The 14,341-nt window shown below is 51.2% G+C and overlaps 2 protein-coding genes and 1 pseudogene across 2 annotated transcripts; 2 read left to right on the forward strand and 1 right to left on the reverse strand.

The window, feature by feature from the left end:
• Positions 1–5,397: 5,397 nt before the first annotated feature.
• On the forward strand, positions 5,398–6,369 carry LOC120688644. Its single transcript, XM_039971041.1, has 2 exons — positions 5,398–5,453; positions 5,808–6,369. The coding sequence occupies exons 1-2, from the start codon at positions 5,398–5,400 to the stop codon at positions 6,367–6,369; spliced, it is 618 nt and encodes a 205-aa protein (XP_039826975.1).
• A 3,909-nt stretch (positions 6,370–10,278) lies between these two features.
• On the forward strand, positions 10,279–11,418 carry LOC120688645 (annotated as a pseudogene).
• On the reverse strand, positions 11,304–13,796 carry LOC120689947 (L-type lectin-domain containing receptor kinase SIT2-like). Its single transcript, XM_039972408.1, has one exon. The coding sequence runs from the start codon at positions 13,476–13,478 to the stop codon at positions 11,442–11,444; it is 2,037 nt and encodes a 678-aa protein (XP_039828342.1). The 5' UTR covers positions 13,479–13,796; the 3' UTR covers positions 11,304–11,441.
• Between the last annotated feature and the right edge of the window lie 545 nt (positions 13,797–14,341).

Genomic DNA, 14,341 nt, shown 5'->3' on the forward strand with positions numbered 1-14,341 from the left:
GTGCTGTTTTTATGTATTGATGTACTGTTTCTTAGTTTTTGTTAGTGTTTGCTTGTATGCTTATTATTGTGCATTGTTTTGGCCATATGTTCGTGAGTAGACGTTGATCCATCTGAGGAGCCCCAGTACCAGTACCCGGAGCAGCCGTCTTCCGAGCACTTTGAGTAGCAGCAGGAGCAGTACGAGGAAGGCAAGTATAACATGAACAACCTATCACTTTTAAATACAATTTCATAATGCATTTTAATACTGTATGCCTATAAGGACATTCCTAGCCACTTTATATGCTTTATATATCCTTTGGGTTGCATTTTGTTTAGTTGTGCTAGGTTGCTGCGCTATAACACACTCGGGTCCTTTTTAATTAATTTGATTAATGGTTTACTTGAACTTAATTCTGAGAGTGGCCCTCTGTGCTTCGTGCTTGGGTGGCTCACGTCTCATTAAAATATGGTTTTTGTAGAAACATGGTTTAGGGGGCCAGCACGGTGCTTAGTGCTTGGTTGGCCACTCTCCATAAGGACCGGTTCGTAGAGCGACAACCTGGGACAACAGCGCTACCACAAGGCTAGAATGGGATAGACTTGGCTTACTAATTAGGTCTTTTTGGTTTGGAGTAATTTACCTGCGGGGCAAGAGTAGTAAGCTTCAATGGTCCCTGCTCCTCCGGCTGGTCTGTGCTTGGTTTGCGCACCTGTGCTTGTACCCCCGTGAGGTGGGCCCCATCGTCGCTGACCTAACTCTCGCGGTTACGCCTTACCAACGAGATTCTTTGTAACAGCCTCGTAGTGAGTCGCTAGTCATCTCACCTAAGGAAGTGTGATGAACAACTGGCGTAGCTCACGGCTTGTGGGTAAAGATGTGCAACCTCTGCAGAGTGTAAAACTGGTATACTAGCCGTGCTCACGGTTATGAGCGGCCCAGATCCTCCTTTTGATTAGTGGGGTTGTCTCCTTCCGACGAGGGAGGTGCCTCTCGGGGTTTCCTTGGTGGTTTCGATTTGGTTCTCAGTAGTTCTTAATTAAATTTGATTAATTACTATGTAACTGGGTTTATGGTAATTCATCAATTTGTAGTGAATAGCTTTAATAAAATTTTGCCAAGACTTAAAAGATAATGCAGTTGAGTCAGCCAATCTTAGAGCCTCATAGTTTGTGTTATACTTGTTGAGTACAAGTTGTGTACTCACTCTTGCCTCTTCTTTACTTTTTCCTCTTGGCTAAGCTACTGCTGCTCAGTTCCTGCCGACACGAGGGAGTTCGCTCAGCGCTACCAGGACTACGAGGACTTCTAGGCGTTCGTCTCCCAGTCGACGTCCCTGTGGCGCCCTGCTCAGCTTCGGAGAGCTTTTATCGTTTTTGTACTTCGCTTCCGCTGTATCAGACATTTTGTCATTATTGTAATAAATAACATTCTTATTTGCTTTAATATGTATTTTTACGTGATATGTGCTATGATATACTGTTCATTCCGTTGTATATACGTGTGACTTGATCCTGGCACGTATATGATTGCTCGGTTTATGTCCTTTTATAAACCGGGTGTTACAAAGCTGTCCGCAGTTGTAGCATGGGAACAAATTTGGGCGCACCCCCTGCTGCGGCACCTAAATCTTCTGCTCACTCTGCTGAGGAACAGGAGGCCTGGCAACCCCCTATGGCTATGGTTGATGAGGTGGCCGATATCCCCACTGCTGCTGTGGTGGCCTGAACACAGACTGGTGCTGGAAGGGGGCTCACTGTGGGCCCGACTGCACCAGGTGAAACCTTTGGGGAGTGCTGCTGGAAGATCTGGTTGCCGGCGCCATTCTCTTCTTCTCTGTCTTATGAGCTAGGTGGGCGTCCTCTTGAATGATCGCCCCGTTGACCAGCTCACTGAAGGTGTCAAACTTGATCATCGCCAGGCGATCCTGAAGCTTGCTGCTAAGCCCCTGCCGGAAACACGCCTGTTTCTTCTCATCAGTATCCACGTGATAACCGGCGTACTGTGACAGTATGTTGAAGGCCTGGGCATACTGCATCACATTGTTGTTACCCTGCTTCAGGGCTAAGAACTCTGTGAGCTTTCTGCGAATGACCCCTGCAGGGATATGATGTGCCTTGAATGCTTCTTTAAATTGCGCCCAGATGAACCGTGTACCTTCAGGGAACATGGCCACATGATTGTCCCACCATGTGCGTGCAGGGCCCCCAAACTGCTGGGCTTCAAATCCTGCCTTGTCTCCATCATTGTACGGGTGCAGGGTGAACTTGGACTCAATGGTTCGGAGCCAACTGTCCGCTTCCAATGGCTCATTCGCTTTATGGAAAAACGGTGGCTGAGTACTCAGAAATTGCTCATATCCAAGGATAGGTGGCTGGTGGTGATGTTCGTGCCGTTGCGCTCTGCCCTGCTGCACAATCTCATGGAGGAGTGGCGTCTGCTCATCTCGCCCCGTTAGCATGGCTGCAATGGCTTGGGCCAAATCAGGAGGTGCTGGTGGCGCTCCGGCACCGTCGTTTGCCATTCTGCATTTAACCATGACAAGATTAGTTCCATCATCTAGATTAAATAAAACAATCCCGATAGTACTAATCCTTCTATTCATAGCACATTGCAGAATGTAGAGCTTCAAAATAATTCGGGATGATGCTTGCAGGCGGGGCCAGGCGGTCCGACCGGCTCAGTCAATCGGTCTGACCGGTCTGCCCTAGTCCAGCTGAAAAATGTATGGCAGACTGTCCGGTGTACTAGGGCGGACCGTCCGCATTGAAGGAATTTTGGTTCACCGTACCGTCCGCTACCATTTAGCGGACTGTCCGCTTCACATTAAATCTACCCAACTCAGTTTCAGATGGTTCTGTGTGTTTTTCCTCAACGGCCGGCGGACCGTCCGCATACCATGACCGGACCGTCCGCGAGACTCGATCAAACTTCCAGACAGAGTCTGCCCGGTCTCGCCAACAACACTTTCGCAACGCTCCCGCCGCGCTTGTAAAATCGTACGACCCGAACTTTATCTACAAAGGTCGTTAAGACCTTAAACTCACACCCTCATCAACTCCTACGGGAAAAATCCCAAAATACAACAAAAATATGATGCATGCTCGCCCTACGCTAGAGATTTATTTATATTTTTTATTTTTGGAAAACCATGAAATTAGGCACGCCCATAACACCCTCGGTGCGTTTCAGCTATAATACCAGCTGTGACGGAACCGCCAAATTAAAACTCTCAATTAAGCATAATAGCCGTCATTTGAACACATCGGGCGCATTAACTTAATGGTTTAATTTGACAGTCCTTTCTCAGCCCACGTCCCGATCGAAACAACACCGATAGTCTCACGTGAAGTTGAGCGCATATGGTACAAGCACGACAAATACTTGAAAATATAGGAATATACACAAGACTCTGCCATAAGTTTTACAAACCAAGTTGTAATACATACATAATTTACAAACTTTACATTACTGAAACTCAGGTTCGAACAGAGGGAAAAGGCCTACAACTAACACAAGTGTACACCGATGAGTCCCCTAACTAAGCGTCTGGCTCCACAACCTCCTATCCCTCGGCGTCTCGGTGGATAAACTTAACGCAGCAGGGACAGAAGTCTACGTCTGTGTATCCTGAAATAATGTTTCAACAAAACCCCTGAGCAACTAATACTCAGCAATACTTACCTGACTATGGGTATACATAGCCCACGTATCTAAACATGCAAAGCTTTTGGCTGGCGGTTTATTTTGTAGAAAAGCGTCTAAAAGTGGATCCTTATTTTCAATATTTTCGCTCCAGGTTCTATATAGATTAACCATGATCTAATATTTGCATAGACCATCTAGAACAAATATGGTAGAACATTAATCACAATTCAAAATAGAATCAACATATATAATATATTCCATGTCCCATCTCATATTACTACGATGTGACTCGGTGATCAAGGTGCTCATATCCGTGAGCGACTGACTGCGAATCGATCCGATTTAACCTTGCAAGGTGGACCTAACCAACACGGCACGTAATAGCCCCGTCGGACCACACGCACCAACCATTCCCCTCCCCGCCTCGAACTACAGGAACCAGACCAACGACATATAGTCAGACGAGCCCTACGAGAGACCACCAAAAGTAAATACGTACAACTCATTTCTCCGCGGCCACTCGACCACCCTAGGAGTTGGTTGCGGGTTCCTGTACTTTCAAAGAAAAGCAGTACTAGGCTTACCGGTTTCGACAACCTCCTACTCCCGGCATGCGGTTAGTACAGTTCAAACATGATCAGCAGGACCATCAATGGTACGGTCCTTAACCGACACAGACGGAGTTACACTTTCCCCCGCCCGGTCTCAAATTCTATTTTCCCTTTCCTTTCAAGATTAGTAACTCATATATGGAAACATAAAATAACCTATATCTCGCGAGTAACTTGAAATTACTCGACTTCTACCGTACCTTATTTAGCATAGCATATCTATTGTCGGACCTATACTAGTATAGAACTCATGGTAACTAAGGGTTATGCATCTAAGGTTCCATACAACTCCTATGACTTTAATGCACAAGTAATAGACATATATATAATTAATATTGCATATTTTGAAATAGGGATTATGCACCGGGGCTTGCCTTCGGGCTGTTGCTCAGAGCTGGGGTTAGACGGGCCTTGGGCCGGGTTATCACGCCTCTCCTCCTGGACTTGATCCGGCTGCTCCTGCGGTGCCGCTATCACCTCATACACGACTCCCTCGGCGGCGGTTTCTACATGCACGCATATGAAATGATCGAGTGCAACACAAACTATACAATCACTAAACTTCGAAATAAAATGTCCTGCGGACTGTCCGCGCCCAAATGGCGGACCGTCTGCAGTACAATTCCGCAGACCCACCAGAACCAACTACGTCTCTGGACAAACTTCAAAACTATAGGGCGGACTGTCCGCTCCCAAATAGCGGACCGTCCGCAGTTTAACTCCGCAAAACCACCAGAGGCAACGACGCATCTGGACAAATTTCAAACTCTACGGCGGACCGTCCGACCCTCCTTGGCGGACCGTCCGCAGTTCACTCTGCCAACCCACCAGAGACGACAACATTTCTGGACATCACTGTTGCAAATCATAGATTAAGTAGGCTCATTAGATTCGTCTCGCGATTTACAACCCATCTATACAAAAAGTTTTTTAAATAGACTTCATTTAGTACTCCATGCATGTGTCGAAACATTCGATGTGATGTTTTTTTTGTTTACGGGGTTTATGGGGTGGGAACTAAACAGGGCCTAAGCAAGCATCCAAAACAGTCGCAAACAAAGCTGTGATACAAGAATGCCATTCACACGCGGCACGCCTGACAGTTTTGGGGCGGCTGAAGTGACTCAAGTGAGGCCGATGGCATCTTTCTACCGCCATGATTTTGGACGTGGCATTTGTCAAGTCTCTTTCACTCTGCGCAGATTTTTCCAAGTACTGCTACTTTGTATTGCGTTTGGTTGACCCAAAATTTGTGCCTCTTGCAGCAGCTAACTCACTATATTGCAGAGCTCACACTTTTTTTTTGGAAGAAACAGTCACTTATCTCCCTATATCGTCAGTCAGGCAAGTTACAGGAGAGACAACTAGTCCTGGCTAATGTACTGGTGCCATGCTCACAGAGCACAAGGGACCAGGATCAGGTGCAGTTGTAGTAGCGACCGCAACTTTGATAGTTGCGGCACAGATGCCATCCAAATGTGATCCGACGGCTCCGTGTAAAAGAGTATTGTTCGTCTTCTTCCTTTCTCCCACACTGCAGATGCCGTTTGATTGATTTTGCTGCAGATTCCAAAGGCCCGGGTCAGATTGCCTCCCGCTCCCCAGTGGCATCGCCGGCGGTAGCAGTGTTAGCGACAGCAGGAAGCTGCCGGCCGCGCCAGCCCCGAGATCGAGCAAGGATGACGCCGCGCCGGCCGTCGCTACCGACAGCTCCCGCCTCGCGGCGTTCCTGGCCTCGACATCGCTCGAGCCCAAGCCGCGCGCTCTGCAGCCGCCGGCGCAGGCCGCGCCTTCCTCATCCCCTGCTGCCATCGCGACCCGGATCCCCGCTCGCGACCACGGCCACCACCAGCACTACTCCGACTTCTCCGACCCCGCCTCCCCAAGCGCCGCCGGATCCGTCAACGGTGGCGGCGAGGTGCTGCTCCAGTGGGGCCATAACAAGCGCTCGAGCGGCCGGCGCAACGCCACGTCCGCGAGCGGCTCCTCGCCGCAGCGCCGGGCCGGCGTCAAGATCCAGCGCCACTCGCCCGGGCCCGCGCCCGCGCCCCCGAGCAGGCCGTCTGTGGCAGCCCCGCCTAAATTAATCCGGCTTAAGTGCGCTAACCCTCATCAAAATGACAATTAGGGTTAACACGCACTTAAAACGTAGTAATCCGGCAGTGCTGTCGGATAAAATCCCGATTAAACCACTTGAAATAGGATCGACAAAGCAGTTCAGAGAATACAACATTCCGCAAATTTTACTGTACAGAGAATAAAACTGAATTATTAATACAAGCCGAGTTTGAATTTATAAAGGTATAATAGAGTTCAAGTTTGACGAAAAACGGACGATAGTCTAGCGTCGAAACCAGACGTCATGATGAAGCCCGTACATGACGTCAACTGTAACCTCCGTTGCATCACCTGAAAAACAAAGCCACAAGCAAGGCTGAGTATACTAATACTCAGCAAGGCTTACCCGACTAAGGGTATACTTAGCCCTTAATCTAGACATGCAAGGTTTTTGGCTTGAGGGGTCTGTTTTGCTGAAAAGCAGTAAAGAGTAGATCCTTAATTTCAGTTTTAGCTTCCAATTCTAGTTCAATTAACCATTCTAGGTGAGCATCTATCCAATAGCATACATGGTGGAAAACAATTATCTTTCATCATTAAACCAACCATATTCATCATCATCATCATCTTTCACTTCTTACTCTATGTGGCAGAAGGGTTAAGCAGTCCCAAACCGTGAGAAGCGGACGATTCGAATCGAATTTGTTAACCTGGCCAGGCAGACCTAACACACACGTATGGGAACCGAGTCACCCACACGACTTTTCCCCTTTCTTTCCGGGTTGTGGATCAGGGTCACCCACCTCGACTACAAGAATCCACGCCACGGTACAACGCCGGGTCGTGAGCGTTCTTGCACCCGCATGTGGCCGCATGAGAACAACGTTCAAAGAGGGTGAAAGTAAAGTCCACTCGCCGGGCCAATCAGGTACTTAAGCTTACCGATTACCATATTTCTCGGCATGTGGTTAGTACGTTCAAAAGATTAACCACCACTACCACACACTGCGGCCTTATCCATTTTCACTAACTAGACGGGGTATCACAAGTACCACAACCCCGCCCGTGAGCCTTATAGTTGCAGTATGTAGTAAACATTCAACTCCTATAAATCTCGCGAGTGACAGAAAATCACTCGACTTCTACCGAACCATTAGCATAGCCAACTAGCGACCTACACATACTAGTGTTCAAGCATAGGTACCTAGGATTATGCAGCTAATGTTCCAAGCAACTCCTGTAAACTTAAATGTGCAAGTAGATAGAAACAATAATAAGTTGCATAAATTTAAAATAGATAGGACATGCTCCGGTGCTTGCCTGGAATTAACACTAGGTCAGTGCTAGTTAGAGAATACTGCTCGGCGAACATCTGCCTTGGTCGTGCACATCGGAATCCATCCGTCCATCTTCTAGATGTATCCACCATTCACCGTCTCCTGGCTCGGCTTCAACATCACATCCTTCACGTGGTACATCTATCGTACCTAAATGAAATGCAACAATGCATATGTATGAATGCAAAGTTCCGAGTTGTTTCGCAATTTAGGTTTTATTATTTTTCCTTCACGATAAAGTTGTAGTCCAACATGAGGTGAGTTTGGATGTGAAACTTCTTAATTAACATTTCCTGGGCAGTCATTTATAGAGTAGTTATTTAACACAACTTAGTTCATAAAAGAACGGGGTGGTTTCAAAATCTTACTAACTCATGTAACACCGGCACTTTAACAAAGACTAATTCACCAGTGTATAGTCTAACAATAAAGTTCCTCCTAGCTAAAGGTTAAATTGTATAGGTCCAATAGTGCAATTAATGGCAGTGAAAGCTTAACTGAACATTGACTATCCTAAGATGAGATTACTATAAATTTTTCAGATTTAAAAGATCAGTACACAAGGCATGAAAAATAAAACAAGTGATCGCTACATTAATCAAGTTTAAGTCATACAAACAATTATACTGAGTTTCAGGGGCTCAAACTTTACTGTCATGATTATGTACTCAAGGGAAAGCTCTAGTAAAGAAAATATGAGATCTTTCTAATGAAGGAAACTAGGGCTTTCGATTTACAAAGTTTATTCATGAATAAATCAAAAGGGCTAGTTATACATTACTAAAAATTTCCAAAATTTTTCTGTAGCATCTATAAACAAAGCTAAGGCTGTCATAAAAATTTCAGCTCAAGAAAACTAGTATAGGACCCTGTCGATTTAATTTTATTTAACACAGGCATAACCCAAGATCTAATGAAACCTATAGCTATAGTTGTCAAAATGTCCTCAAATTTTTACAGTAATCTATTAATCTAGGATTTAGCACTCTGTCCAAAAACTAGCCTTGGTTCATGACTACAACAGGAGATACATTTGTGTGCTATTTAATCTAATCTTTATCCTAGATTAAAATAGAAGCATAATATGAATATGTGACTGTAACAAAAGTTGTAGGTTTTGATCTAAGGATTCCAAAACATTTTAGTTTTCATTTATATGATTTTTCCAAGCTTTTATATGGAATTTACAAGTTTTCTGTTTTTGAAAATAAAAAGAAAAAGAAAACGAACTCTTGCATCTAGGCCCCTGGAAGTTTATTTCTTCTCAGGAAAAGTCCCTGGCGGATGGAACAGAATAGGGGAGGGGCGGTGCTTCGTTTTCCGGCGTCCAGGCTCGCCGGCGGCGAGGGTTAGGGTGGGGAAAAGGTAGAGGGGACTGAGCCACACCTCTGGGTGTCCTTGGTTCGCGGGGAGAAGGTCCGAGGCGGCGGCTCCACAGGCGCCGGCAGTCGGTGGCGGAACTGCGTCGCGGCGGCGGCGTTCCGGCGACCATGGGCAGGGGTGGCTGGGCTTGGAAGCTCCGTTGGGGCGAGATGAAGCTGTTCCCGAGGTCGATTGGAGCTGGGGAAGGCCGGATGTGGGAGCTCGGCGTGGATGCCGTGGGCGGCGGCGCCATGGGCGCGACGCGAGCTTACCCGCGAGCAGCTGGGGCAGGGGTCGGGCTGCCGTGTCGAGAGAGGGGAGGAGAGCGAGATGAGGACGCAAGCAAGGAAGGGAGTGAGGGCACTGGGGAGGTGGAGAGAAGGCGCACGACACGGCTCGGCGCATCGTCGCCGTGGCGCGTCGAGCGGCCATCCTCGACATGCGCGTAGGGAGGTAGCACCGCGTGGAGGGGCCGAGAGCTTTCGGGAGAACCCAGGGATGGGGGAGGGCTGGGGACGCGGCGAGGGAGCGGCGCGTGGCCGACGGCGAGACGGCGACGCCGTCACGGCGGGAAACAGAGGAAGGGGATGGAGGTGATGGCAAACTCGTAAATAACTCGAAGTTCCAAAATTTCATTTTGTAAACTAAATTTTTCTCCATTTTCTTGACCTCAAATGAAAAACTCTTGAATACCAAAGTTGTTCAAAATTTCGATATCTACAACTTTTGTTTTAGGCAAAAGTACATTTGAAGCTTTGTTTAAAAGATAAAAATTAAAACTTGAATGCATCTGAAAATGTCGTATACACTTCGGAAATCAACTTTTCCTCCCATTTTTGTGTAGCAACTCGAAAACTTTGAACACGAAAGTTGTTCATTATTCGAAAACCTATAACATTGGTTTTGGGCAAAAATTCATTTGAGCAACAGTTTAAAATTCATTTTTAAAACCTGCTCGTTACGATTTGAAAAATAACTTAAATGTTTAAAAATTGTGATTTGAAGAACTCGTCATTTTATGAGTAAAATTTTATTTTCTCCCCTTGACATCAACTAAACTTTGGTTTACCATGATGTTAGTGATATGCCAATTCAATTTCAGACGCAAACTTGCGTCATTTTTAAAAGTTATTTAAGTTTTCTCACCTGAGTTCAAATACACATAAACACACATACATAGAGACATTCATGCATACACGTGCATTCATTTCAAGGCTTCTTGGTTAATTATGCATGATGATGGGTTTAACATTACTTGCTTAGCATTTTAAAATTCCGGGATGTCACACCGTCCTACACCCACCTCGCCCCTCCTGCCGCGCTCCGGCGCTGGCATTAGGACCTCCGACGCGCACCACAACAGCGATGCCCTCCCCCACCACCACAGGTATGGCCCCTGTCGGGAGAGGAGAATAACGTGGGAGAAAGGAAGAAGACGAACAATACTCTTTTACACGGAGCCGTCGGATCACATTTGGACGGCATCTGTGCCGCGACTATCAAAGTTGCAGTCGCTACTACAACTGCACCTGATCCTGATCAGGTGCAGTTGTAGTAGCGACTGCAACTTTGATAGTCGCGGCACAGATGCCGTCCAAATGTGATCCGACGGCTCCGTGTAAAAGAGTATTGTTCGTCTTCTTCCTTTCTCCCACACTGCAGATGCCGTTTGATTGATTTTGCTGCAGATTCCAAAGGCCCGGCTCAGATTGCCTCCCGCTCCCCAGTGGCATCGCCAGCGGTAGCAGTGTTAGCGACAGCAGGAAGCCGCCGGCCGCGCCGGCCCTGAGATCGAGCAAGGACGACGCCGCGCCGGCTGTCGCTACCGACAGCTCCCGCCTCGCAGCGTTCCTGGCCTCGACATCGCTCGAGCCCAAGCCGCGCACTCTGCAGCCGCCGGCGCAGGCCGCGCCTTCCTCATCCCCCACCGCCGTCGCGACCTGGATCCCCGCGCGTGACCACGGCCACCACCAGCACTACTCCGACTTCTCCGACCCCGCCTCCCCGAGCGCCGCCGGGTCCGTCAACGGTGGCGGCGAGGTGCTGCTCCAGTGGGGCCATAACAAGCGCTCGAGTGGCCGGCGCAACGCCACGTCCGCGAGCGGCTCCTCGCCGCAGCGCCGGGCCGGCGTCAAGATCCAGCACCACTCGCCCGGGCCCGCGCCCCCGAGCGGGCCGTCCTACACCCACCTCGCCCCTCCCGCCGCGCTCCGGCGCTGGCATTAGGACCTCCGACGCGCACCACAGCAGCGGTGCCCTCCCCCACCACCACAGGTATGGCCCCTGTCGGGAGAGGAGAATAATGTGGGAGAAAGGAAAAAGACGAACATTACTCTTTTACACAGAGCCGTGGGATCATATTTGGACGGCATCGGTGCCGCAATTGTCAAAGTTGCAGTCGCTACAACAACTGCACCTGATCCTGGTCCGAGCACAAGTCATCTCATCTCCCTCCGGAGAGGCCGGTCATCGTCCCGATACTCATCGCCGTCGCCGTGGACGACGCATGCGACGCCGACACGACGAACGAGTCGAACCCTTCGCTCCGCATGAGGGCGAGCATGCTGAAGCTCAGGTGCGCCGGCGTCAGCTCGGGGAAGGGCATGTCGCCGTCAAGGTACTGCATCACCTGCCGCATGCTCGGCCTCGCGCCGGGCAGCGGGTGCGAGCAGAGCAGCCCGAGCTTGAGCGCCAGCGTCGCCTCGCCGGCGTCGTACTCCCCGTCGAGCCTCGCGTCGATGACCTCGGCGAGCGACTCCTTCTGCCAGTGGTCGAGCACCCAGTCCACCAGCATGAGCTGGGTGTCCGTCATGCTCTGCTCGACGGGCCTTCGCCCGCAGACCACCTCGAGGATGAACGCGCCGAAGGCGAACACGTCGGTGAGAGGGGACGCCTTCCCTGACCGTGCCAGCTCCGGCGCAAGGTACCCCATGGTGCCGACAACATGGGTCGTCTGGGGGTCAGCTCCGTGGTCGTACAACCTCGCGAGACCAAAGTCTCCTAGCCGCCCGTTCATCTCGCTGTCGAGAAGCACATTGCTCGCCTTGATGTCGCGGTGGATGACGACCTGCTCCCAATCTTCGTGGATGTAGAGCAACCCTGATGCCACCCCCTTGATGATCCGGAACCTCTGCCCCCAATCCAACGTGGCCTTCTCCTCCTTGCCGTACAGGTACTTGTCGAGGCTGCCGTTGGGCATGTAGTCGTAGACCAGGAGAAGTTCACCTTTGCGCCGGCAGTAGCCGAGCAGCTGCACGAGGTTGCGGTGCCGGAGGCGGCCAATGCTGACGACCTCGGCGACGAACTCCTTTATGCCCTGCCTTGATTCGTGTGACACCCGCTTCACGGCGACCTCCATTTTCGATTTCGGGAGCACTCCCTTGTACACCCTCCCGAATCCCCCGATCCCGAGCAGCTTCTTGCTCTTGAATCCCTCTGTCGCGCGAAAGAGGTCCTTGTACGTGAACCGGTGCGGCCCGAACTCGACCTCCCAGTCTTCTCGCAACTCGGCGTACTTGAGCCGCCTCCGGACGAGGACGACGACGACGGCGACCACGCCGAGGACGAACGTCGCGGTGCCGATCGGCAGCACGATGTCCAGGACCTTGGACCGTGGCTTGGGGCCGAACCTTGGCAGCTTGGGCAGGCCGGCGATGTTGATGGCCGGAGCAGGGCCGTCCATGGCGAAGCTCCAACCGAGCACGTAGTGGCGCGACCGCACCGTGCCCGTGGCGGACGAGAAGCCCACGTACACCGGCTCCACGAGCACATCCGAGAGGTTTTGCTTGGCCGACACCAGAGCCCTGGAAGGCTTGGCCATCTTCAGGGGAGCCAGGAACACGTCGATCTGCGCGGTCGCGGCGTCGTAGTCCACCCAGACTTGCATGGCCTTGGCGCTGATGAGGGACAGGCTGTGGAACGCGCCGGTGCCGTCGTCGTGGTAGCCGGCGTCGCTCACGTTGGCGGACGTGAGGCTGTTGATGTCGATGCCGACGTGGTTGTCGTTGGGGTCCTTGAACTCGGTGCTGCGGATAGTGTCGAGCTCGACGCCGAAGATGTGGTTGCTGGCGTTGCCGTTGTTGGAGGAGTTGAGGAAGCCAAGGTACTGGCTGGGCAGCGCGGTGGAGAAGCTGTTGTTGCCGGCGAAGAAGACGATGCCGTGGCCGCTGAGGTCAGCGTAGGGCGGGATGATGCCGAAGACGAACGACGCCGAGAAGGAGCGCACGGGCCCGTCGGGGGACCGCCGGAACGGCATCGGCGTCGGGTACACCGCGTGGCCCATGAGCTGCGGCGTGCCGTTGGTCAACTCCAGCATCCCCGTCGGCGTGATGACGGCCGTGCCGTCCAGGGTCAGCCGCGCGCCGGCGAAGCCCGAGTACACGAACTGCTCCTCGCCGGCGCCGAGCACGACGATGCCGACCACGCCGGCGAGGAGGATGCCGGCGGCGAGAAGAGCGCGCGCGCGCCTCAAGTCAACCATGATGGCAGCAAGCTCTGGCAATTCGCATGAGCCGAGCTGCCGCTACTTGAGATCCACGCTTGCAGTGCCGTCGCGCTCTGCCGGCAGCCGTTTTATAATCTCAAGCCAGTTAGCTTGAGCAACTGGTGGTGACCAGTCCAAGCTACTGAATTTTATTGGAATCTAGATGAGCACGGATGACTTGGTGCTGGTCGTGGTCTTCTTCTTCCTCCCCCTCCTCCTCCTCCACGCGCGTGCCAGTCTGCCGATCCAGTCTGATCGGATGGGAACAGGCCATTCCTCTCGGCCTTGGACTCTGACTGGTCGGGGGTGGTCCAGCACTGAAGTTTCTCCCCACGCCTGTTGTTTAGGCGGCGTCCGTTTTCACGCTCGCGTCGCGGCGACGTGGACGCCTGTGAACGACCCGGGCAGCGCGTGGCGCGTGGCCGGCAAGTGAGTTCACCGGCGGCGTCCCGAGTGTTCTTTTCTAGATGTCGTTCGTCACGGTGTGGAAATGCTATCCGGGGCGACATGAGCGCGGCCGTGAGAATTACCCGGGGCGTGTCACTGTGCCGGCCTGTGCCCGGCGCTGCTGGATGGGATGGGACGGCGACGGCGGTTGCGCCGTGTGGCTGCCGGGCCGGCCGGCGGATAGATGCTAATCGCGGTTAGAGTGAGGCCGATGGGCGGCCAAGATCTGGAACGACCAGCGACGGGAGCCTAAAATTGAAGCTGATCGGAAGACCAAGGTTTGCAGTTGGCAGTTGCAGTCAAGTGGCGGTGGCGTTTCGACCGCCCATCGGGTGTTGACTTGACAGGGCCTTCCACTGCCCCAGCAGGTAGGGATGAGAATGATTGGAATTTTTCTATATTTATTATAAAAT

This window comes from Panicum virgatum, chromosome 9N (genome assembly GCF_016808335.1).
Source record: "Panicum virgatum strain AP13 chromosome 9N, P.virgatum_v5, whole genome shotgun sequence".
NCBI classification, from domain to species: domain Eukaryota; kingdom Viridiplantae; phylum Streptophyta; class Magnoliopsida; order Poales; family Poaceae; genus Panicum; species Panicum virgatum.

Excerpts from the sequence above, each read along its gene's own strand:
- LOC120688644 (XM_039971041.1), top strand. The coding sequence starts at position 5,398 with ATGATTTTGGACGTGGCATTTGTCAAGTCTCTTTCACTCTGCGCAGAT. Across the intron at positions 5,454-5,807 it reads CTCTGCGCAGATTTTTCCAA|ATTCCAAAGGCCCGGGTCAG; the intron begins GTACTGCTACTT and ends ATTTTGCTGCAG.
- LOC120689947 (XM_039972408.1), bottom strand. The coding sequence starts at position 13,478 with ATGGTTGACTTGAGGCGCGCGCGCGCTCTTCTCGCCGCCGGCATCCTC.